Source organism: Pleurodeles waltl, chromosome 2_1 (assembly GCF_031143425.1).
Source record: "Pleurodeles waltl isolate 20211129_DDA chromosome 2_1, aPleWal1.hap1.20221129, whole genome shotgun sequence".
Classification (NCBI taxonomy): domain Eukaryota; kingdom Metazoa; phylum Chordata; class Amphibia; order Caudata; family Salamandridae; genus Pleurodeles; species Pleurodeles waltl.
The window spans coordinates 637,991,703-638,018,077 of record NC_090438.1 but is presented as its reverse complement, the minus strand read 5'-3'; the positions used below and the strand labels follow the sequence as shown (position 1 = coordinate 638,018,077).

The following is a 26,375-nucleotide window of genomic DNA, read 5'->3' as shown; positions in this document are numbered from 1 at the left end:
ACAGAGCACAATATATTCAGGTCATGAGCATTTTACGACAATTGCGTTTTTTTAAACTTTTTCTTGAAAGTGTTCAGATTTTACCATCGTATAAGGGTCTGCCCTAAACTTTTCTACCCTCCAGGGCAGAATGATCATTCCTGGGTCTCTGCAGTCAGGACTATTTAAATGAATTAAATTGTAGTGTGGAAAGTAAGAAGGTCGGAATCATTTGTGAAAGGAGATGGTTGTTCAAAGCAGAAATGCATACTCCAGGCATCACGCGAAGACATAATCGCAGGCAAACTGACAGCTGAGTGTAGGAACAATTCATATGTACAGTGTGTTGTTAAATGTAGATATATTGTAACGTGCCCAAGCAAAGCTGATGTTGTGATAGCTTTTAGATTTTCTAATGTGGAACCATAAGTAGGGAGGGATCAATAATGGTTCAATTGTTAAGATCGTGAAAACAAATATTTAGAAAAAGAATGAGTGAGTAGGTCTAAAGGTGGGACTAGACAATAGACACTAATGTTTACTGTTGTGAGTCGCACATAACACTATCCAGAGCCGTGCAACGGCAGATACATTCAACAGAAGTCAAGAAACATCAGGTTTTGTCCAATCTCAGCTGAATCTCAGCTGATGAACAAAGATATCAGTTACATGGTAGTTATGTGAGATGAGAAGGGAGTTGGAGGTGCTGAGTAGAGTCAGAGGCTTGTTACAGGAAACAACACGTTCTGTAAGGGCCAGGGTGCTTTTTTAATGCTGAAATGAACTTATGACACCCGAGATGGTTGCAGTTAGAATTTCCGAATTTGGTAACTGCTTAGGCGAAATTCAGCTTCCGCTGGAATGTGCTGATGTTCCATTTTGGACAGAGTATGTCTCTGAATCAGATTACTGATGGTTGTGCCTTGCTGTGTACATTCTGCCTGCACTCCGTCTGTATGAATACTACATATGCTCTAGTGCTAATTTTAGTGCCATCAAGATCTAACACGTTTCTGTGTAGCTTTCGCAAAATATTGGGCTGGTAATGGTAGAAAGTGTGTGTATGTGAGGGAACTGGAGGTCAGTGAGAAAAAGGGGGCTGATCTGATACCAGGAAATGAGTTGTCTCAGTGGGGCACTCAAGTAGTCCTTGGGTACATTCTAGTTTAAAACAATCTACCTGGCGCCCTGTCATATTAGTCAGACATGGATCAGTGGGTCCGATGTTTCCCAACCATTTTCAGCACAGCTACGCCCTTATATTAATGTGGGGAGAGATGGAACCATTAATGTTACGATTACAGGTGAAACGCAATGAACCTGAATTAAGAAATGTTTGTAACTGTTATCCCCATGTCCTCCTTCAGAAAGTACATCCCAACAGGACCATACTGTATTTTAGGAACAGCACTAGGCTGAAATCACTACGTGGAATCTGTCCATTGGGAAAGGTTGCGCTTTAAAGGTTAGGTACTGAGTGTATTTTATCCACCATTCGCAGAGTATCTTTTTTTCCTCTCAGATAAGAACAATAAATGACACTGGTGGCAAATTAATGTTTGAATTCATTTAGGATCCCTTGTCCTATCAGAAATGACCTCCCTCCTGTTATTTAGCAGAAGGTGCACAGGGCAGAAGTTCCACAATTAAATGTGCATTCAGGGATTGTCTTAATATCCGGTGCAGACCCACGCCAAAATGTATTTTTGATGATGTTAATCCATATTGCGGACCTTGATATATATTAACATGGTTTCAATTTTTGCATTGACTATGGTTATTTAGCATATTGTGTATGGCCTTAAAGGAGTTTTATAGTTAATGTGAGTTTCTTGCTTTTTTTGTGGAAAGTCAGCAGAAAAATATTGTATTTTGTGAATGAAAAAATGCCACATTCCTCCTGCTGTTCACCGCTTAAGCTGAAGGGGGAATTTCGATGTTTGCTGCTTAAGAGTACAGTGGCTGTAGCTATTGTTGCAAAGGCGAGAATGTGCACACAAATGAATAATCCTTACGGGCCGGTAGGTATCACATTTGCCACGTAATCATTATTTCTCTTCTCCAAGTTATAACAAAGACATCTGAAATAACAATGAATGCTAACTAACAATTCCCCTCTGTTAGACTTTTCATCCTTGGCGTGGTCTCCCTTAACCTTTTGCCTCTGTTCCCCAGGTTGTTGATGTGAGCTGGACTCTGATTTAGCTCTTTTTGTTACTCTGGGCACTTTACCACTTCTAACCAGTGCTAAAGTGCTCCTTTACAAAATGTGTATGTAATTGGCTTATCCATGATTGGCATATTTGATTTATTAGTAAGTCCCTAGTACAGTGCACTGGAGGTGCCCAGGGCCTGTAAGTCAAATGCTACTAGTGGGCCTGCAGCACTGGTTGTGCCACCCACATAAGTAGCTCTGTAATCGTGTCTCAGACCTGCCACTGCTGTGTGTGTGTGTGCAGTTTTAACTGTAAAATCGACTTGGCAAATGTACACACTTGCCAGGCCTAATATTTCCCTTTTCTTACATGCAAGGTAGCCCCAAGGGCAGGGTACATTGTATGGTTAAGGTAGGACATATAGTAATGTGTTTTATATGTCCTGACAGTGAAATATTGCTAAATTCGTTTTTCACTGTTGTAAGGCCTGTCCCTCTCATAGGTTAACATGGGGCCTACATTTAAATCTGATTCAAGTGTAGATTCCCTTTGGGAGCGGATGGACATGTGGAGTTTGGGGTCTCTGAGCTCACAATTTAAAATACATCTTTTAGCAAAGTTGATTTTAAGATTGTGTTTGAAAATGCCACTTTTAGAAAGTGAGCACTTTCTTGCTTATACCATTTCTGTGACTCTGCCTGTTTGTGGATTCCCTGTCTGGGTCAGTTTGACAGTTGGGCTGGTTGCACCTCACACTAGACAGTGACACAAAGGGAGCTGGATATAGCCTGTATATCCTGATGAGCCATCTCTGCTAGGAGGGAGAGGAGAAGTGGTCACTCACACCTGAAAGGGATGTGCCTGCCCTCACACAATGCAGTCTCCAACCCCCTGGTGAGTGTCTGGGGCCTGGCCAGGGCAAGGCAGTATTTCACAGAGAGACTTTGATTTGAAGTAGGCCTACTTCAAAGGAGAAATTGGGTATAAGAAGGGCACCCAAAACCACAGATTTTAGAACACTTCTGGAAACCAAGAGGAACCTCTGCCTGCAGAAGAGCTGAGGAAGAAGAGCTGCCCTGCCTGTGACTGTGCTTTGTGGAGCTATCCTGCAGTTGCTGCTTCTGCCAGAGTAAGAGGGCAAAGACTGGACTTTGTGTGCCTTCCATCTTGAGAAGAAATCTCCAAGGGCTTGATTTAGAGCTTGCCTCCTGTTTTTGAAGTCTCAGGGACAACAAAGACGTCTCTCTGCCAGCACCTGGAGTCTCTGGAGAGATTCCTACTCTGCCCTGTGGCGCCCATCCAGTTCCTGGGACCCTCAAAGGAGAAGCTGGCAGCCTAAGAGGAAGAAATCCCCGCACAGAGCACCGTGCAGGGAAAATATCGACGCAACTCTGATCTGCGGCTGAAGTAACGACGCGCCGCAGGCTTCGTGGCTGTAAATCGACCCTCGCCGGAAACGTGACCGAAGAATCGACGCACGAGCTGGAGAAACAACACGCAGCATCGCTGACAGAGACTTGGAGATCGAAACCCGCGCTGCGTGGTTTTAATCATCGTGCGGCTGGATTTCCGACGCAAACACCGCTGGGCATGTAAAAACAACACAAGGCCTGCCTGGGCCCGAGAGTTCTGACCGGATCGACGCATAGCTCTACTGCGGAGAGAAGGAACGCGCCCGACCCGACGAAAGGAGAAATGACTCAAGGTCCCGCTCGAGAGTGGAATCGACGCATCGCAAGCCCTTTTTGACGCACACTCGCCTGTGTGGGGTTATTTTTGACGCGCCCATGGTACATTTCACACTAACAGTGTTAGTGTGTGTTTAAAACTACATGAAAACTCTTTTTGTGTATTGTGGGTTTTTGTCGTTTTGGTCTTGTTTTGCTTAGATAAATATTTTCTATTTTTCTAAACCTGTGTTGTGTCATTTTGTAGTGTTTTCATTAAGTTACTGTGTGTGTAGGTACACATACTTTACACCTAGCACTCTGAAGTTAAGCCTACTGCTCTGCTAAGCTACAAAGGGAGTGAGCAGTGGTTAGCTGAGGGTGATTCTCTTTTACCCTGACTAGAGTGAGGGACCTTGCTTGAACAGGGGGTAACCTGTCAACCAAAGACCCCATTTCTAACACCCTCTACATATACAATCGCACCCGTTCTTGAATCTTTACTCAAGCTTTTCCCACCCGTTGAGTGGTTCATCTTCACAACCATACAATAGACACAAGCGCACTCATGTCTCATGTGTAGAAAGGAAGTGTGACTTGAAAACACGCATCACTCAGAATAAGTTTGAGCATACAAACATGTCATGCTCGTGCATTATGTGTAACATACATGATATAAAACTTTCTTACAGGAAAATCTTGCTACTGCTCCGGTTTCCCCACAAACATGGACCTAAATGTAACATGTGCCAATAATGACAAATGCTGCAAATAAAGGAATTTTGTTGAGCTACATAAGGTTCAGAGAGAGCACACCCCTGCAAGCTCTATAAAGATGCTGTGGAGAAAAGGGTATACAAGGTCTCCCTGATTATGTAGGGATAGAGATAAAAAACAGATGGTGGGGGCACGTTATCTGTGGGGACCTTTAGCTAAAGACCCTCCAGTATGCAACAGGTATGCAGGGACATTGAAAGACTCTGCAACAAAAAGCTTAATAACATGATGTCACAATACAAATAGGGAGTTTAAAATCAACTGACTGCAGACATGTGAAAATAATGTTGGGGTTTGCATTCCATTCACTTCGACAATATTCATAATCACATAGTTATATGTTATTATAGGGGTAATCACAATGCACACATTTTATTTTAGGTTAGCATGCAATAACCATTAGTTATTAAAAAAAGTTTGTATGCACTGTTTCTAAGGGTTCAGGGCAGGGTGTCACATACACGCAAGAGAGAGGGCTTCTCTGGCAAGTCTGTCTGATTCAAAACACCCCCACACTTTTCTAAGTATAGTGTAGTTGAGGCAGGAGCTGCCTTTCAGGGCTAAAATAATCTACTAGGAGTGGCTCCTGTAAAAGAGGGGGTTTCAAGGCAGGACGTGTAGAGACAACAGAACCACCAATGGTTTTGTGGTTGATATGTGAATAATATCTGCAGGGTTCAAGTGACATTTATTCTTAATCCAGCACAGTAGCACTTTAAAGTTTTATTTCATGTGTCTTGCTATTTCCTCATAGAAGAATAGATTGTCTGCCAGAAGCCTCTGCGGCGTTAGCAGTATAATATTCTGAATAGGATACTTACGGGAAATGATTACTGGCTGGCTCCACAATTGGCACAGTCAGTATATACACGTAGGGAACGTCCAATGTGGTGACACGTAGCATGCCATCTCTTTTGATCCTTTTCTGACTTGGCTCTACTTTACACAGATCTCTCCCGCAAATGCCACTCTACTAAACCTGTCTTGACAGCTACACAGAGGTGTGGCGCAGCACGCCTTCCCTTTCAAAAATATCAGCATGGTTCCACTCATGCACTTCTCTGGAGAAATAAACAAGTGTGAGTTGGGGAGGCTGAACTAGAATGGTATACACTACCTAGACAATTTGTTATGGGATGGAGCGATAAATGCATTTCAGACTCTTGCGCAAAACCACGTTCCCAACACGTGCAATACTTGCAGATCACCCGCAGTCTCAGAGCTGCTTTTGGAGACCATAATATACTCTTTTAACAGATCCTGTCCTGCAATAGATCACACAATAGAAGGATCACAGAGGGATTATATCTGGTTTTTACTCCACACTTGTTAATGACCTTTTCTCAAAACACGCTGCAGCTTCTCTCCATCAGCGGTGGTCCGCGTGGCTTAGGCTAGACATTATAGCCAAGGATTAGTCTCACATCCTGGAGAACCACAATAAAACGCTGAGCAAAGCTTGTCTAAAATTTAGTTATGATGTCTTACATCAATGGCATTGGTCTCAGTGCGACTTTTCAAGGCGCACATGTAGCAGGATTCTAACTGCTGGTGGTGTCATACCCCACACTCAGATATAATACATAAAGTTTGGGAATGCTTTATTCTCTGTCATTTTTGGCAAAAAGTGTGGGGCTCGATCACAACAAATTTAGGGATCCCTCTACTACTGACAGGAAGAGTAGTCATTTTACACAACACGTCCCAACTGCCTCCACTGTCCAATAATACCTATCACTGGTTTACAATTGCCCTGAAGGTGGCTAAAGTAGGAATTTCTGAAACTGAAAATTAAATATTGTACCACTTCACTGCACATGGCTGCAGATATTCACGCCGTGGCATCGTATGAAAAAATCTTCTACAGATTGAAAGACCAAATGCAACAGTTTGATGAAGTGTAGGGCTCGTTTCTAGCGTAGATACTGCTCATTTTGGATTGCTGAAACCATGTCTTTTTAAAAGCTGAGTTCCAGTGTATGCTCGAAGTTTGTTGTGGGAAGCATACTGTACACTTCTATCAGACAGCTTTTATATTGTAGCTCCATGACCCGGATTACTGGGTGGGACTGCAGTTTTGATGCCATGTTGGTGGCAGCCTTTGTCCACCTTCCCTCTGCTATCGTTTCTGTATCTTCATCTGATGTATGGTGAATAATCTCTTGTTGGAATAATGATTTGTGATAAAATGACATTAAAGAATTGGGATATTTAGGTCTTAAAACAAGCATGAGGTCTGTTTTCAAGGATAAGAAATCTGATGGGGATTACTGACCTTTCTTTTAAGTCACAGCATCTTGTTTTTCAGGACACAGTTATTAAATAAGCAGAATGCTATACATCCAGAAATGGTGGCGTGGACAGTGGCGCTTGCAAATTACAATGTTTTCATTCATGTGTAAATATTGTTCTACTACACAATAAAGAGATTAGTAAAGATGTGAAAGAGTGGAAGTGCTACTTCATTTAATTTGAAACATGGTGTGGGTTTTGAACATTTTCTACCCCTTATTTTCATACAAGGACCATGGCACTGGTATATTTCATTAGCAGCTCTAGCTGGCTTAGACTTGAATAGGAGGGGCCCTTCACCTGTGTATCTTTAACCTTCATGTGACAAGTGTAAAGGGGCAAAACTCCCTCTACATGTATTCTTGGTGTTGGGTAACGCCAGGAAATCATAATTCTACCAAAGGAGAGATGCGGCAAACTTGACTGCTATTGTCTACACATAGGCCGGAGTGCAAAGGATTATGCTGATGTTTAAAATGTTGTTGGCATTAAAAGTTGCATCACTTAGGTTTTAAACTGAACCCTAACTGCAGCCCTAATCCTAGCCATAACGCTACCCCAAAATCGAATGCTACTCTTAACTAGAACCCTAATCCTATTGGAAATAAACTGTTGACAAAGGTTTGTAATGTATAAATAGTGATCTTTTTGGTTCTTCCCACATGGATGTAGGCTATTGCAGAACATCTCTTTAAAAGGTCCAACAGCAATTTAGCTGTCGGCACAAATCACCACCCTATCTCTTCATGGCCCCATTGTAGCCAATGAGCTCTGTTAATCTGCAGCTTTCCCCTTCTAAGGTAACACCGTCTCCTTGAACCAGCACAAGCCTGATCTTGAATATAAGCCTTGACAATGTAAATCTATTCCTGGATAAAAGAAGTACTTTATTTGAGCTGGTGGGTGTCGGAGGGGGCCACTGGCACTCATTTTTGGAGACCAGCACTTACTTTTCCTCAGCAAACATTTCCTGAGTGCAAGGAATGGAAAGACATACAAAGGAGAAAGGAGGAGGAAGAGAAATACAGAAAAGCGTCTTATAAGGGGAAAACAGGAACCTGCAAGAGCGAGAAAATGGGTCAGGGAATGTCTGGTAGTGGATTAGAGAGACATGAGGTGAGCATAAGACTGAGCAGCCTCGGTAATAGGCGAGCTGACATGTAATAAAGCCAATCGAGGGCTTCTGAGCACAGCATTGGACACCGGCACTCATTCGGAGGGGTCTCTCTCGCCCTCGTCCTACGGGATCACTCATCTGCTTTTGACACTGGCACTCCTGTCTGGGTTAGCGAATGTATCAATGAGAGGTGGTGCCATAGCCTTGTTAGATTCTGTTTCCCATGTGGTTGCCAGGTCTCTTTTTCAGTCTGCCTTCGCTGGAGGACCCTCCATGAACCTTGTTCAAACCCTTCTATTGGTAACATATATGTCCCTCCCCTCTCCTTGGCTAAACGTGCATGTTCTTTTTTGGCTTCATTGACTTTTATGATGCAGATACCACTAAGGCAGGACAAGGCATTTTTGGTGAGTAAATCTACTTTTCCTGACTGTCTTAACTGCGACGTGACAATGCATTCAAACTAATCAGAGATAAAACTGAAATTCTCTACTTTGGTAACACCAGTTCTACTAATGCATTAGGAATGTCTGTGTGTATCTCATTGGAGATGCAGCATCTAAGCAGATATGTGAAAGGCTGCATCTGAGACCAATCAACCTTTCATAGGCAGATTAGAAGACAGTCATACATACAACAAAATACAAATTATGTTACAAATTTTGTTATTAGCAGCACGGGTGAGACAAGTACATGCAAACACAACTACAATTATGCCCAAATGGCTACTTGAAGCATTGTTTTTCTATGCATGAGGTAATTTGATTCCTTCTCTGCACATGAAAAATAAATACACATAAGAATTAGAGCTCTGCAACTGACAGTTGGTTCTCAGAGGTCCCAGTCCTACACAATTTAACAAGCTCAAAGAGACACTAAATCAGAGCAAATAATATACTCCTTTTTTAGGAATTTGCTGAATAGTTAATAGTGGGTTGTCTTACAAGGGTTTTACACATATAGGAGTTTGGACAAGGGATTGCCCAAGCACCCCTTACTTAAAACCGAGGGGGTATAAGGGGCAATGCAGGCATAGAGCACAATACCTAGTGGGTTAGAAGAAAGTAAGATTACATTTTGGGTATTTCTTGTCAAGACTCAGCACAGTAGTTGACTAACAGAACCTTATCTACACTTTGTCAAGACTATGAATAAATTAATGGAACAATATCAGCTCAAGAATGAGAATGGACGTTTTTTCATTAAATACTGAAACCCAGTTGGGCGTGTGATATTAATTCAGTATATATCATACCTTGACTGCCCTCCTTCCTTGACTGCCCTTAATTCTTATTCAACAAATGACTGTTAAGTAACCTAGAGATGTTTCCCCTATTGGACATAGTCAGAACAGGAATAGACCATGGATCTTGAGCACTGGCCATGATGGGAAGGTGTAAGGAAACCCTCAAGAGACCACATTTACTAGAATTCAGGAAAACTAAGAATGCACTAGTGTGTCTGTCATCACTGCATGCAGGTGGAGACCCAAGGAGTGTGTAGAAATATGAATATGCAAGGGGTGATGCTGAAGTATAGAATGGGTCTTTGATGGGTCTAAGACAAGCAATACACTAAAATACATACATGTCAACAGGGGAAGGATACCTAAGACATCGCTGACAGGATGCAAAAGTGCGGTAGGAGACAGTAAAGAAACTTGGTAGGTATAGTTAAAAAGTTAAGGACAAGCGTAGTGCTCTATGTTAAAAACTAAGTGCAATAATACCCCAACACAAATTAGACTTGGGACAAGTAATGGGTTTGTTCTTATAATTGTTTTACGTATGAAAGAAATGGGGAATAACATGCAACCCCAAATTGGCACACATTTTATAGCTATTCCTTTAACATTTTTGACATCATGCGCTTGCTTTTTACACTAGGAAAAAAAGGCTGGAGGTAAATGCAAATATATAACTGGACTATGCACAATTTGCCCTAGGCTTTATAGGTGCTAATGCAAAAGTCATCAATTAATTGGCAAGCACTATTTATAGCACATAACACGTTTACCTTTAAGCTCAGCCAACTGCCATAGCTCCACAGATTTAGCAGCAGACAGTGTCATAGGGAATTCTACAAGGACATGTTTTCCAGCCTCCAGAAACTGCCTTTGAAAAGACATGAATTGAAAAAAAATATATTGTATATTGCATTTCAACAATTAAAGAGCTGTGCTTACTGCAACGAAGGTCTTCCCATTTTATGATGTAAGTGAACATGGTAAAGAGTCGTTGTAGTCGCAGTGTCAACCCCTAAATAATAATATTGGAGTCAATGTCAAAGGGTTGAATGGGTGCAATGCAGAGCATGTGTATTTATTTTTTATTTATTTTTAACTCGGACTGCTTTGTGACCCCACTTCAGTTTGCACTGAAAAATATGTTCTAATTAGTTGTACTGAAAAATGTCCATACTGAGAGTGTTGTGAAAACTCCTGCGTCATTCATATTTATATAACAAGGGAAGGAGGACTTCGAGGAACAGCACACCTCCATAACCTGCATTTGCAAAATACTATCTTTTATTTTTAGAAGCAGCCGCTGCTCCTTAAAGTGACTGAAGCAGGGACGGCTCCTCGCAATGGCGAAGGAGCGTCGCCACCCTGGCTAAGCCAGGAATTGAAAAATAAAACCATATATCATTATCATTTTATTTTTCAGCTCCTGGCTCAGCCAGCAGCATGTGAAGGGAGGGGTGGGGCTGGGCCACGGGAGAGGGGAGAGGGAGTAGAGTCTGCATTCTTAGCTTTCTCCAACCGTTGGAGAAACTGCACAGGCTCCAGTGCACTGTGTGAGCGGCAGAACAAGACGCTCAGACCAATCCTGGCGCTGCTCTCATGCTAGGTTTATGAGCATGAGACCATCACCAGGATTGCTAGTGAGCCTGTGCTGGTGTCCCAGTGAATGCTGGATCACCAGAAGAAGAGCAGTGGAGCGAGGCTCCAGGCAGCGAAAGGAACATGTACATTTTTTTTAAAATAATTTTTTATTCCCACCCAATGACCCCGCCCCTTGCTCTGTCCGCCCCTCGCCTTGAGATTTTGCAGTGGCCTCCACTGTACTGAAGAAGCCCTCTGAAACAAAAGTTGACATTTACTGAATAACGCTGAGAAGTGTATGCAATGGTCCCCCAGGATCATTTTATGCTCCCCGTGGTCCTAAACTCACATATTCGAAGTGGGAAAGCTGTAACGCAGGGACAGGTTCCACTTTGCAAATAGGATACTATTCCTTTCAGATAGCTGTTATCAGACCAGTGGTTTGTGACTTCAATTGTGGCGCATTCATGCATTCTACTAAGATTCAGTAGAAGGACAGTGACACTCTTTTCATGCCCTTTACTCCTACCAAATCGCCATCTATCGCAAAGGACATTTGGGGGGTTATTACAACTTTGGAGGAGGTGTTAATCCGTCCCAAAAGTGACGGTCAAGTGACGGATATACCACCAGCCGTATTACGAGTTCCATAGGATATAATGGACTCGTAATACATCTGGTGGTATATCCGTCACTTTACCGTCACTTTTGGGACGGTTTTACACCTCCTCCAAAGTTGTAATAACCCCCATAGTCCTTTCTAAATCATAGCGTGCCCTTTGTACTTCACGGAAGCAGCAAACCATACGATTTTGTGAATCAAAGGACTTGAGACTGTAAAATGATTCAGCATATTGTGACTATAATTTACAGCTGTTCCCTGTTATAGCATCCTCCATTAAACAACTCTCACTGCGCCACAATATCTTCTCACTGACATTGTGGAAAGGGAGGCTATTCCATGATTAATAACAGAGAATGAACACCACCAAAGCAAAAAGAAGAAATAGAATGTTTACCTAATGCTCTCCTCGTGGTTTTGATTATCTGTGCTGATAATGGCAGCGTGAACATCCTCACTTTCCAGAGCATCCGTAAGGCTCATCTGCTTGACTTGGTTAACATGGCCGAGAGCTCTCCTGAATGAGCAGATGCAAAGAAAAGTCATGCAGTTAAATCTGAGGACCCATTCCTAACCTATTCATAATGAAATCACATCAAGACTGAGAAAGAAATACTCTGGGGCTATTCCAAAAGGAGTTTTGGAGTATATAAACTAGTACTCCTGCAGCATTCCTTTAGGTATTCTTACATGCGTTTGTGAATTAGTTCCCAAACATCTAAAAAGGAATATTCAGGGAATATTCATATGTAATTAGCACAAGTGCTTTTGTGAATCAGCCACATATTCTCACACATCTAAGCCAGAGTATTTGATTCATTCTCTTCATCACATCTGGAAAGACATCTGCCCCAGGAAGGGGACTTTCTCAGTGCTTTACCCCATCCAAACTCCGGTCAGCTCAACACCTTTGCAGGTCTCAGACTCATCAGTGTCCACCAGAGAATCACCCAGAATAAGACCATTAAAACATTTGTCAAATTCTTGTCAGAAATATGTAAATAACTGATTTCAGAAGCAATGGTGGGTTTACTTGCCCAGGGCATACGTTCATGAAAATGCAGTCCACCCACGTATTGGAGTTATTTGGTAAATTCCAGTTACAGGGGAACATGTTGCAAAACATTGCTACTCTTCACTGGACAATGCAAGGTGGTAGCAGAAGTGAAAAGTATACAAAGTGAGGGCTCCTTAAAAGATTTAAGAATAACTGAAATTAGGGCATCACCCATGTAAAGAACAATGGTTATTAAAAAAGGGTTTACATCTAGGGTTAAAGTCATCGGGCCTCTGACTAAATAGGCTTTCACTCTGATTGGAGACAATATCTAATTATAAGTAGTGTGACCACCAAGAAACTCCCTATCCAACTTGGAGGGTTTAGGCAATGGGAAGCAATTTCAATATGACTGAGAATCTCCTTGCAAAACTCACTGGATAGGTATACTTGTCTCTTAGAGGCCGAAACGTTGTCTCCCTTCCTAAACAAGGACCCTCCCACCTACTTTTATTCTTGGAAGAAGAACTTTTGAGAGGTGCTTCATGCCCTTGCTGCTCTTTTCCAGCTTCTGATGTTTACTTGGCCGTACTTTTTTAAAGTTTGTTTCAGGGGGCTATAAAATTGCAAGAGATGGGCTGACCATTCTGCAACTCTGGCATTTCCTTAGTAGACTGCAGGCCTTGGGGCAGCATTCAGAGGTGGGTGAACTGCCATGACCCAAGCATGCCTTCGGGGCCCTAGCCTAGTCAAAGCCTCCTATAATGTTGGGCTGATGTGAACAGTATTTGTCAGGGCTCATTTTGGTTTTCAGTCCGGCCCTAAAATTTATTAGGTCCAATCCAGTCCAAATAGTAGCCTTTTTTTCTCCCATCTCGTGGCTTGGTTGGAGTTGTTAGGACCATTATCTGGGATGAAATAATTATCAGAGTGAGTGATTTCCTCAACTACCTGTCTGTCTTGAGACAGAAAGAGCATAACCTACATCCAATATTACCAGAATGTGGTTTGAGGAGTTAATGGAGCCAAACTCCACGTAATTGACCAAAGGAAGAGAGCTTTTGCTCATAAAGAAATAAATAGAAGGCATGGCAGTGGGGAACAAGGGAGTAACACAAAAAGCATTTGCCCTCTGGGTTCAGTTCCTCCAAAAGCCACAGAGGCTCATATCTGCCAGTGTCTAAGAGGCCTTCTCTGAAATAACATTTGAGCTATAAATATCTGTGCTTGATTGTTCTAATGATAATTATAATTGGCTTTACATCTCCTGCAAAGAATAACTTACTGGTTGGGTAACACTTCTCTAAGGAAGCCTTTCTGACCAGTGTTGTGATGTGATATTGCAATAAAATAAGCAGAGTACCTCCTTTCATTATGGAAAATCAATGAACCCTGTCAGCCACCATGTTCGAACATAGTTAAAAGGAAATTTTTCCAATCCATATCAATAAACATTTCTTTTCCTTTGCACAGAAATAACATATTTAATGGGAAGGCCAATGATTTCAGTCTGTCAGTATCTGTCCAAAAAGGTAGTTTTTATGATAACAGGCAGTATTGGAACCTAGGTCTCTAAGATATCTGAGAACACATACTCGCTAACTTGGAAAACTGAGTGCCCTGGTATTGAAAGCTACTGTCCTTGCAACCAGACATCCCTACCCTTAAACTTTAAAGTGAATACCAAGGTGCATATATGAGTGAAGGTCTCTGCCTCAGTCTCCTCCTGCAGCCTCTTTATAATAATATTAAGCCCAAACTTAAATATCACCAGTGACTGAACATTAAGAACAGCACTTGCATCCCAGTTAGGAAGTGATTACAACTTTCTCCCACCTCCACTGGCTCTTTTACTTCCATATCCACTCACTTAATCAAATTGTCATAATCAACGTGAGCCATTAGCAAGAATAAAAAACAGATTATGCAGAAAAGCTCAACAGTGGTCACCAAGACACATGATAAACTAGTTAGGTGAAGCTGGCAGGACAGTATACTTTCCGACCTTTTGCATTAGATTTTATTTGTCTCCGAAGATTTCTGTTAACAGGTGAAGCTTGGCTTCTATTTGCAGCATGCAGACATAGACATTTTGATAGAAAGTTTGACCCTGGCATATGACTACATTTATGTCCCTAGCTGCTTTGAGGATCTGCTCCTTAACTGGAATAAGTGGAACTTAAGTACAATGTCTGGGGGCCTAGTCCTTCTTCCACTATGAGAAGTCCCAGGAGGTTTGGTTATCCTGTATCTTTACAGCATATTTTAAAAACTGATTTATATTAGCCAGACTGTCAACTTGTAATAAAGCTCCTTAAATGTATTCTTGATTCTTGATCCTTATAGTGTGGCCAAATGGGTTATACTGTTAATTGGAAATTTGGTTGACCAAATGCTAACTCCCTTCACCTCTTGTGTCAATGAAAAAAGGTCCATTAGGTAACCAATTTAAGGGCAGAGGCCCAGCGCTCCATTAAACTGGTAGCATTGTTGGATAGTTTTGTTAGCAGAGTAAGGGTGTCCTATTCAGAAAATTGCCCAAAACCTGGCTAAATGACCAAATCCCTCGATTCATTCAGAGGATTGATGGAGTTCCAGTGTTTTGGGAGCGAGTTATCTTTCAGATCATTAGTATAGTACTTAATGGAACCATCGGGAGAAATCTATTCAGTTGACTCATAAGTGAGGAGAGAGAGGAAACCAAACATCAGAAAATGTAGAATCATATGGGTGTCCACGTTCGTTTGGTCATTATTATCTTTAATAATGATACATTTTTATATATTAAAAAAGCAACACATGACTTGTCAAATCCAAACTTCATATGGTAACATGAAAAGCCAACAACAATTTTCTCTCCTTTAGAAATAAAACAAACAAACTAATCATCATTCATATAGAGTTACATTCAACAATGGAACTCAATGTCCAATCTTTATAAAGCATCTACCAATCCTAGTAAATTCAGTTCATATGATGGTTGTCCAGATGTTCGGTCTTTATAGGTCTTCAATTGCTGAGAATAAGCTTCAGCCCATGAGATGTTTTAGCCGACATGTGTTTCGTCCCAATCCAGGACTTTATCAAGGCTTATGTTTTGTTCCTACTAAACTTTAAAATTCAGATTCATTAGGATCAAACTCTCTGAATCCTGACTTGTCCAGTGCCTCGTAAGCAGTTTCTCTCATGTGCAATCAAACCAGTGTGTGTCACAGTAGGTTGGAAAAAGTTACTTTGGGCTGTTTCTTGAAGAGGTTGAATACTTTATTTTCTTTAGAGGAGCAGACAAAGTTAATTGTTGAAGTTGCTTGCATTTGTTTTTGCACTTAGGATGTGGTGAGAGATTGTGTTTGTGAAAAATTGTAAAGAAGTGTGAGTCACTGCAAGGAGTGAAATTGACGTCCTAATGTGCTTCACTGGTAATGGCCAGTTGGTGAAGAGCTGTGCTGGTGTTCCTCAAATAGGTCATAGAGAGTTGCTGTGGTATTGGTTGTGGATGCCAAACAGAGAATTGTGGGTGAAAGAATAATTTTCTGGTTTAACCGAAAGGTTAATTGTGAAATTTGAATATTTTAACTGGAAAAAGATATTCTTTAAAGCGCTTTGAAGTCTGATAAAGAGAGATGTAGCTGTAACTGTTAGAGAGGGAGAAGAGGCACCTCTCGAAGGGTATGCCAGGTCGTTATATGGTAATATATGTGGGTCTTCACACATGTATTTGGCTTGAACAATAGCATAAGATAACTGAAAAGAGGGGACACTGGCACACATAATTTGAGAACCACTGAACATTCAATAAGGATGTTCTATGACATGAAGATGCCTCCTAGACCTGAACAATACCAAGCCTGTTTTGCTTGGGAACACACAGCTCATCAGAAGCAAAAGGGGAGATATGAAGGAAGGGTCAAGAAGCAATATGCACTTGTGTGGATGATAGGTAGGATCCAGGACAAAAGACAAGGAGAACTGATGGGATAGAGCAAACTAGATTGTATCCTGCATTAACAAGTAAGAAAGAGGGTAAAGAAAAAGAAGGAAGGGATAGATGACACTGAGAATTAAATGGAAGCCAGTGATAGTGATCTGGATGAGGATTTTTTTAAATTAACTATTGTTAAATCATCCACCTCCATGTAACGTAACCCAAACGGGAGTAGTGAATAATGCAGGTATCAGTGGGAATTCTGATGTTGCAATAGGAATTCCGATGTTGGGGAGGTTCAAGAATGGCAGTCCCTCAAAATGTATCTGCCTCAAATACCCACAGATGAATTGATTGTTCCTGTCACAATTAGTCCTGTAGTCCTTTTGTACAAACCTGGAGTAGCAGGAAGTACTACATATGTTGACTGTTTCTATTGAAAAGGGTACCTCAGGTAACAGTCCTATAGCTTTGACAGTGAAAAGAATCCCTTCAGTTAAAACACAAGAGAATACTTCATGAGATGCAAGTGCATATCCAACATTGAGTCAGACAGGATTTTTACGAAATGAAAGGTTTTCCCTAAGATCGCCACCCTTTTATTTTTTGTTGTCCAAAACCAATGTACTTCCAAATGCTAATTGCAGTACCCCAGGACAGGAATACCCTTAGGTTCACCAAATTCTAACATGTCTATTAGGAATTCACCAGAAAATGGAAATACGAGTACCTCTAGGGGAGAGATAAAAGTTAACACCCCAGCAGAGAAACCAACTCTTAGTTCCCAAGAATCAGATGATTGGCTCAAAAGCACAGACATTCAAAAAGTAAAGTGAAGGTTCAGGAACAAGCGGAAATACTGTTCAAACCCCAAAAAGAGAAAAGACAATATATGTGGGTAAATTAAAATTAGAAATAAATGAGATTATACTTGGAACTCTTGACATGTCTCAATGAAAATGAGCTCTTCTCCATATGCAAAGATATCACCAATTACACAGGACAGGCTTATGAAAGGTTGGCTGAATTAGCTCAGAAATACAAAATTGATTCAAATAAATTAAAAGCCTGAAAGATAAGTTACCGTTTAAGCTTTAATGACTGTCAGCTCTTTCAAATTAGTCCGTCAGGAATGAAACTACAGATCAAGTAATTCATTGGCTATACCTGAAAATGGAGCGAGCTGGATAGATGGAAAGGTGGATGGATGACTGCCTCTGGTTGGAGCAGAGAAGGAGGAAGAGGAAGAGGATATACAAATGGTCCCAATGAGAGAAGTTTCTGGCGGAGGCTATGTCCATGTGCCCTGGAGCAGGAGTGTTCTTGCGTCATTCACAAACGATTTTCCAAAATTGATAGGAAAACCAGTTTAATGGTACAGAGAGAATTACAGGTTTGTGAAAATATCAAAGGTCCTATGGCACAAATTATTTGTGGGTTGTATGCAAGACAGCTGTGAATTGGCCTGATAAAGAACCTATGAGACATCAAATAATGAACGCTCCATCTCCAGTGGTGATAAGGAAGTATCATCAGGTGATTATTTTTTTTTTAAATTGAAGGTGCCTCCTAAAGACATGGATTGAGTCAAGATTGACAGGATGACACCTGAGTCAATACACTATGAGAGACTGCTTCAGGCGTTTAAGCAGTATAGTGGGAAAGAGACTATTGAGACAAAAGATATGGGGCATTTTGTGTTCGGGTTTGTGTGTGGATTGAGACCTGAGATTAGCACAATGGTTCAGCAACATTTAATTTGTTGGCAGAGTCACTCAATTGATGACATTTTAAGGTATGCCAAATACTGTAGTCATGAATTAGAGATCAAGCAGACGAAATTGAAGAGAAGCTGATGGTGGCACAAATGAAAGCTACACAACAAAGCCAGAGTCAACTGCTTGTAGGGAATGTAGGCCCCATGCAGGGAGCGTGATAACAGGCAGTCCCAATAATGCCAAGTGGTAATCGATTTCAACAGCAGGGTAGCGGTTGTGGTGTTCAAATTGATCAGAGTACTGGGTTTGATGTGTCTACTTTGAAGAAAAACAAATCCTGATCATGTTTGCGGTAGGATGCAGGCATTGGAAATGGGAATATCAATTCAATGCTGGTAATAAGGTTAATGATAACCAGGTTCAGAATTGAGGATTATACAACCTCAGGTTAATAATCCAGTTCAGACACAGCATGTGCCTAAAGTTCCAGCAATGCAGGTTCCAAAAGCCCAAATGCCACAGCAGAATACAAATGCTCCCAGATCTAACCTGAATCAAGTCCACAATGCAAATAATAAACTATTTGTGAATCAGGTGATGTCTCAACAATACCCTATGGTACACGCCGATGAAGATTACAGCTCAAACCTGTCACAACAACGGTGCCTGAGAGGGGAGGAGGATCACATACTTGGTACAAACGTGGAGGTAGAAGAGAGTGGTCCATTTGTGGATGGTGAGGTGAATGGCTAAACTGTATCATTCTAGACTGATATTGGTGCTACCCACTCTACTGTTAGAACAGCAGAGGTACCCAAACCTACCCCTCCTGGGAACAAGAACCCAAGTTGTAGGAGTTGCTAATAAAAAAATGACTAGCCCTGTCACAGAAGCAGCACCTGTTAAAAAAAAGTTTCAAAAGAGGAGAATCACAGATTTGTGGTGTGTGATTCAACTCCTATAATTCTGTTTAGATGTGATCTTTTTGCACAAGCTGAATTGTTCTATCTATTGTACCCCAATAGGTAATGAATTCCAAAGTCATTAAGATGATGTTGTCTTTAAACTTGGAAATCAGAATTCAGATGTCAGATTGTACCCCATGTTGACAAGCGGTGATTTGCCCTAAAAGCTGATAGACACAGTGCAACTTGAAGTCTGGGACTTTTCAGGACAAGACATGGGTCCCTTTAGAGGTATTGAACCTATTCACATAACGGTGAAACCTAATGAGGAGTATATGAGAATCCCACACTATAATCTTCCCCTGAAACCACTGCTGGGATTACTCCTAAAATTGATTCAATGATTCAATGAGGCATGCTAAAGTAGATTATGGGGAGACCATGTAACACACCAATCATGGGCTTGCAGAAACCTAATGGCGAGTACTGCATAGTGCAGGATTTGAGTAAGATTAATGCTGTTGTAGTTCCTCGTTGTCTCATGGTGCAGAATCCAGCTGTGATTTTGTTTCAGATTCCATGTGAGGCAGTGCATTTCACTGTCATTGACCTCTGCCAAGCCGTTTTCTCCATACCGTTGAATGAGGATAGTCAGCTCCTCTCCGCATTTCCGTTTGGCAGTCATGGTTTGGTATGGTGCGGAGTCCCACAAGGGTACATGGAGGGTTCTTCTATTTTCAACAAGATCCTCAAAAAGAACCTTGAGTCCTTGGTGATGCCCTTGCACTCAGTCTTGGTTCAGTATATTGATGACCTATTAATGGCATCAAATACTTGAGAAGCTTACATGCATGATACTATTGCCCTGCTGAAACACTTAGCTGAGAATGGACATAAAGTATCCCTGACCAGCTTGTAGTACTGCAAGAGAGAAGTTCTATGTCTGGGACATCACATTTAGAAAGGAGCAACAAGGTCTCTGAGATTTTGCAAATGAGTCTGCCAACAACTCAGAAAGAAGTCAGGGTGTTCTTGGGAATTGTGGGCCATTGTCGCCAGTGGATTCCTAACTTTTTCCTAGTGGCCAAACCTTTACAGTGGCTGAGACACAAGGATGTGTCAGTTCTGGTAACCTGGTACGACATCTGCATGCATTCTCAGAGCTGAGAGAAAGTCTTTGTCTGACCTCTGCACTGGGAATGCCCGATTACAACAAATCCTTTACCTTGTTTTTCAGTGAGAGAGGGCAAAGCTCTCTCATTGTTTACTCAGATGCACAGGAATGCTCACACACCCGGTGCTTATTTTTCAGCTACCCTTGACCCAGTAGCTGCTGCCCTGCCTGGCTGTCTTAAAGCTGTGGACGCAACAGGTGTCAGCATTCAACAGTGTGAAAGCATTGTTATGGGTCATCCTCTGAATGTTTTTGTCTCCCACTCTGTTGGAATTTTGTTGACAAGCACCAAAACTCAACGTCATAATAAAAGTCGTTTGACTAGATATGAGCAAGTCATACTTGTAATCAGTATTATAACTCTGAAAATAAGTACAACATTGAATCCTGCAAACTTGTCTATTCCTGTGAATGATGATGATGTTGAAAAGCAAGTTGAGCATGACGGTCTTGATGTTACTGGACTGTGCACCCAGCCAAGATCTGACAAACAAGATGTGCCTCTACATGAATCAGACTATGTAATGTTTGTTGATGTTTCCTGTTTACCAGACCATGAAGGAAGCCTGTATTTAGTGTCTCAAGTGTGGTCAAAGCCTCCTGGCTTCAAGGAGTATTTTCTGCCCAAGTAGCCGAATTAGTTGCTCTTACTAGAGCATGCTGTGTTTCTTGAACAGCTGAAAGTGACCATTTTCACTGATAGTCAGTATCGGATTGGTGTCGTTCATGACTTTGGACAGTTAAGGTTACAGCAAGGTTTTATGATCTCTTCAGACTCTCTTACACAAACTAGGGAGAGTGTGTATTACTTGCTGAGGGCACTACAGCTACCTGCCCAGGTTGCAGTTGTGAAGTGTTATGCACACTGCAAAGGAGATGATTATATAATTGTGGGAAATAGGTATGCTGATGAGAATGCAGATATTATGCCTTAAATGCTTGTGCTTTCAACTGTGAATCTCAAACTGAGGAACATGAGACCAATTCATAACCTTTTGCTAACCACACAGATACAGAGGAGGAAGTTAAGAGGTTGCAGGAAGAAGTGTCAGTAGCAGAACAGCAAGGTTGGGTTAGAGCTGGTTGTTTTAAAAGAGATGAGGATAACATTTGGGTTCCAGCAGATGGAAGACCTGTGTTACCAGATAGTTTGTTACCTCCAATTGCGAGACATCATGGACCTGCTCATGTGGGAAGGGATGTTATGGTACGACTGGTTTAGTAGACATGGTTTAATTCTACGTTCAGACTAATGACTGAAGCATTAGGTCATAGGTGTGTTGTATGTCAACAGATGAATGTAGGCAAGAGAACGGTAGTAACACTGAGTCACACAGGAAGATCAGATGGTCCCTTTGATGGAATGCAGTTGGACTTCATCAAACTGCCTGTGTGAAACGGACTGAAAAATGTACTAGTGATTTATCTTCTCGTGTTGGGTTGAAGCTTAAATGACCAGGAGAAATTACGGTCTCACAGTAGCTACACTGTTGTTAAGGGAACATATCCCCAGGTTCCTGACTTTTCCGGAGCTAGACTGAAGGCCTACTTTAACAATGAGGTCCTGAGACTATTGTGTGCAGCACTGCAAGCGGAGCAGAGATTACATTGCAGTTATCAACCTGAGGATTCAGGTATCGTGGAGCAAGTCAATGGGATGCTGAAATCCAGACTGGCAAAAGTATGTGCTTCCTCTTCTTTGAAATGGCCTGATGTGTTGCCCCTTGGATTGACGAGTCTTCGCAGTACTCCTAATAGTAGGATAGGATTGTCTCCCCGTGAAATCATCATGGACCGAGCCATGAGAGTGACAGCTGTGCCTCTAAATTTGCTTGTGAACATTACTGATGACATGGTTCTTGTTTCCTGCAAAGGAGTGGCTGACATGGTGTGTTCTTTTTCTCATCAGAATGGAGAGGCTACAGCTCCATCTCAACAAGAGCAGTGCCATGACCTCTGTCCCGGCAATTGGATTATGGTGAAGAAGCCTTTGAGGAAAACATGTTTGTAGCCTTGATGGAGAAGACCGTACCAAGTTATCTCAGTCACTATGAGAGCTGTGAAGTCTGGAGGTCTCCTCAACTGGGTGCAGGCAAAACATACTTACAGAGTCCCTTGTCCCCTTGATGATAGAACAGCGCCTCTCCCTGAAGGGCAAGTGGTTACAGTGAGACAAAGGGAGGAGGTTAGCCAAGCTGGTGGGGGACAGCAAGAGCGTGGGACAGCACATGTTCGGCCTCAGGGGGGTTAGGATAAGTCAACAGTTGAAGTCAGAACCAGAGGGTCTAATACTGAAGTGTTGACTGCATCAAATTCAGATTCTGGTGAAGGGCCTAATGCCACAGTAAAATGAGTGTTGCCTAGCACTATTCTAGAAGAGACTGAGAATCTGGCCTAAGTGACAGTGATGATGAAGGACATTAGTTCAGAAATCAAAGAGAGCAAGAGTATCCTGTCGAAGTTACTCCTTACCCGAATAGACATATTTTCCTACCAAAAACTGGGAGAGAGAATTTTGGACATTTTGTTATAACAATTTGTTTCCATCTGAGTCACCTTGAATTGAACTTTGTAGCTGATCTGGGTTTTGAAATTATATTACCACTAAACAGACTGAGACATTTTATCCTGGATGTGATTATTAGTTAATTTGAACTGTGCATTTATAAAAGATAAATAAACTTTATAGGGAAAAAAAGAAGAGTACCTAGGTCCGAGTCTTCAGTAGAAGAGTAGGGTTGTCACTTAGACGAACACGGAGTACAGCTATGGAAGACTCATAAATACCTTGTAAACAACACCATTTTCATTGCTTGGGACACTGTTTTGCCACTACTGCACAAGTGGGAGTCAATGGAGAAGACTTTTGCTGTTGTTGCATTTTGCTAAATGGTCTCAATTCAGAGAAATCATGGAGCCTAGTAACAATAGTTGTAGACATAGATATATATTTGCAGGAGTGTTAGTCGTACCATTACAACATTAATTGCTTTGCTATAGGGTTGAGCTTACCTTCACATTCTAGTATATCGGGAATCAGACCTACAAGAACACATAAAACAACATTTCCTACTGACAATAGTTTGCCTTTATTTTATGAGAAAGAGTTACCTGTAGACAATTCTAGAGGCGATTATTCACTGAATGTTTATTCCAAATTGCTTTATGAGAATGTTGACACTATGGGTGCTAGGGACTGCTATGCATTAATGCAATTACCTGCATCTACTGCAGAGGGTAAACATATCACCATATTTCCTTGACTTATGGCATTTCATGTATTTTGCCACTGAGGTTATTCTATGGAAAGGGACATCTCCAATACTATTTTTCAAACTATGACTTAGTTTTCTCAAAGATTCCTATGCTGAAACTCTTGAATCATTAATATGATATTAAAACACCAGAGATAGTTGGACATTTCTTCAAACCTTCTATGACAAATGAAATACATTCTTTAGGGATTGAATAAAACCATCATCACATTATTGAAATGTGTTTATTTTAGAAACAAAAAGAATTGATGTGATTGTGTGTGCTAATGTTTTCACATTTGCATTTAAAAAGTAGTTCTTAGTCACATTTATGCTCATATACTCAAAGTTGCATTACACTTACTTAAAACTATAACATTAATTTAACTTGAAATTGATGTACTGACATTTTCATATATTTGTTAGTTATATGTGCACAAATGACACGTACTAAAAGTGCACCATTGATTTATACGTTTAACTTGACATGACTAGCCCTGAATTTCCTTCGACATGAAAAGTATTTTGCCATTTCTAATTGCATGTCTTTTTATTTGCAGGTATGTTCACATGGATTGTTAGATTTAGAATAGATGCAACACTGTATTAGTGATAGAGAATCTGAGAAAGGACTTTGATGGAGGGACATGGACAGACAAAGCATTAACTGAAAGTCCCTATTCAGTAATATAACAGGTATCCAACGCAGATACCTTTATTAGGACTACTCTGGAAGAATCCACAAATGCTGCAGCCTACAACATAAGAATGAAAAGGGTAATGGAACCCCTGATGGCGTGAACAAGGGGTGTTGCTTAGACGATTTGTGGGAATTTAGTAGTGCCGTCACAGGTTTTTTGAGAGAGATTTCCCTTGGGCTTTGAGAGGTGCAGACCTCTATGCGTCTCCCGCTTTTTCCTGTCCCTCTGCTGATTGACTCTTAATAGAGGTTTTGAGATGCTGGCACCTTCCTTTTATCTGCATGAGCATATATTTTTTCGCCTTTTTAGTGGTTCCTCAACTTTTGAGTTTCTTTTTAGAGAAATTACTTTTGATCAAATTCAGACTCTAAGCTAGATGACCTAAGATATTACTCATAATTAGGAGAGAAGATAGGCGACTCTTCTCTGAGCACCAAATGTTATTGTTAATCTTCTACATTGCTATAACTGAGCTTATTGTATGCCTTATGATTCGCCTAAACTTATTCAGGAGGTTTGGTTATCCTGTTGTAATCCTGTATCTTTACAGCATGTTTTTGAGATGGATTTATAATAACCTGTCAGTTTGTAATAAAACGCCATAACTTTATTCTTGATTCCTGGTCCTTACTGTGTGGCCAAATGGGTTACACTGTTAATTGGAAATTGTTTGACCAATGCTAACTCCCTTTCCCTCTTGTGTTGATGAGAAAAGGTTCATCCGATGACTGATTTGAGGAGATTGGCCCAGTGCTCCATCACTTCCAAGATAAACAAAGCACTTCCTCTGTACCTTGGGCAGAAGTCCAACCACCCCAGCTTCAGTAGTTTCTTTTTTTCTAACTCTTTTTAATAATTATCAAGGGTGCATGAACAATAAAAATACAAACTTGTGTCAGGTACAGTCCATCTTGCAGTAATAAAATTCAAAGGAATGGAACGGGGGTGCAGTGACAACTGGACTAAACCGATAACGACTCCAGCCACCATGTATTGATGATTACATTGAAAAACTGAACTCAAGCCTAGGTTGCCATATCTTAATATATTTCCTACTTACACCTCTATTTTTATACTCCAGCTCTTCTAGTTTGGCGCAGTGGTCCATTCCCCTTCACCACTCTACAGTTGTAGCGGGTTTGCCCATACACCAATTCCGAGCTATAGGAAATCTTTAAGAACTATGCTCTTCCTTATGTCTTTCCTATGGCAAATATTCTGCACCAGGACAAATGAGTAACATGTTCGTTGCACAAATCTTAACATTACAGTACAAAAACAACACACAAATGTATGCTCTGAAAAAAACAGATCCAGCTACTGCATTTTCAAGGCACAATTTTCTCATAAATTGCGTAAAACGCCAAATATTTTTAAGGGGAGATGTGATGCACCCTCTCAAAGAAATGCTGAAAATAAAGTTATTTATGTATTTTACAGGCAGTTACAAAAATCTGGGTATGTCAGGTCACAAGGCGTGTCATTTTTATGACTGTATATAGCACCTTTCTTCACTTCATTTTTCCATCTAGTGCCTTCCAAACAAAGGCTAAAATTTTACATGGGAGCAGCAGGGTTAGCCAATCAGTGATATAAGAATCTCCAATCATAGGCCACAGTCAATACACCCAAAAAATCTGCAAGGCTACTGATTAGTTAGCTTGAAGACAGAGGAGTCAATAGCAGACAGATTTATATGTATACATTTTTAAAATTCAGTCAATTTGTTCAAAATATCAGTTGCCAGCTTGTCAAAAATAAATATTTCACCATTAAATAAATTTTCACATTGGTTAACTATGTGTAAGGAAATGCCTCCTTGGCATGGTTACCCCCTGACTTTTTGCCTTTTGCTGATGCCAGTTATGATTGAAAGTGTGCTGGGACCCTGCTAACCAGACGCAAGCCCCAGTGTTCTTTCCCTAAACTGTACCTTTGTTCCCACAATTGGCACAGCCCTGACACTCAGATAAGTTCCTTGTAAATGGTACCCCTGGTACCAAGGGCCCTGATGCCAGGGAAGGTCTCTAAGGGCTGTAGCATGCCTTATGCCACCCTGGGGACCCCTCACTCAGCACATGCACACTGCCTCACAGCTTGTGTGTGCTGGTGGGGAGAAAATGACGTCGACATGGCCCCTCAGAGTGCCATGCCAACCTCACACTGCCTGTGGCATAGGTAAGTCTCCCCTCTAGCAGGCCTTACTGCCCTAAGGCAGGTTGCACTATACCACAGGTGAGGGTATATGTGCATGAGCACAATGCCCC

The 26,375-nt window shown here is 41.3% G+C and overlaps 1 protein-coding gene across 3 annotated transcripts in view; it reads right to left on the bottom strand.

The window, feature by feature from the left end:
- BLVRA (biliverdin reductase A) overlaps positions 1-26,375 on the bottom strand; it is a 111,988-nt gene that overhangs the window by 40,847 nt on the left and 44,766 nt on the right. For all 3 annotated transcript variants that reach the window (XM_069216024.1, XM_069216013.1, XM_069216019.1), the window contains exons 3-4: positions 11,832-11,951; positions 10,005-10,102 (exon numbers count right to left, since the gene is read on the bottom strand). In XM_069216024.1, coding sequence (XP_069072125.1) covers positions 10,005-10,102; positions 11,832-11,951 — 218 coding nt within the window. The remainder of the gene's footprint in view (positions 1-10,004; positions 10,103-11,831; positions 11,952-26,375) is intronic.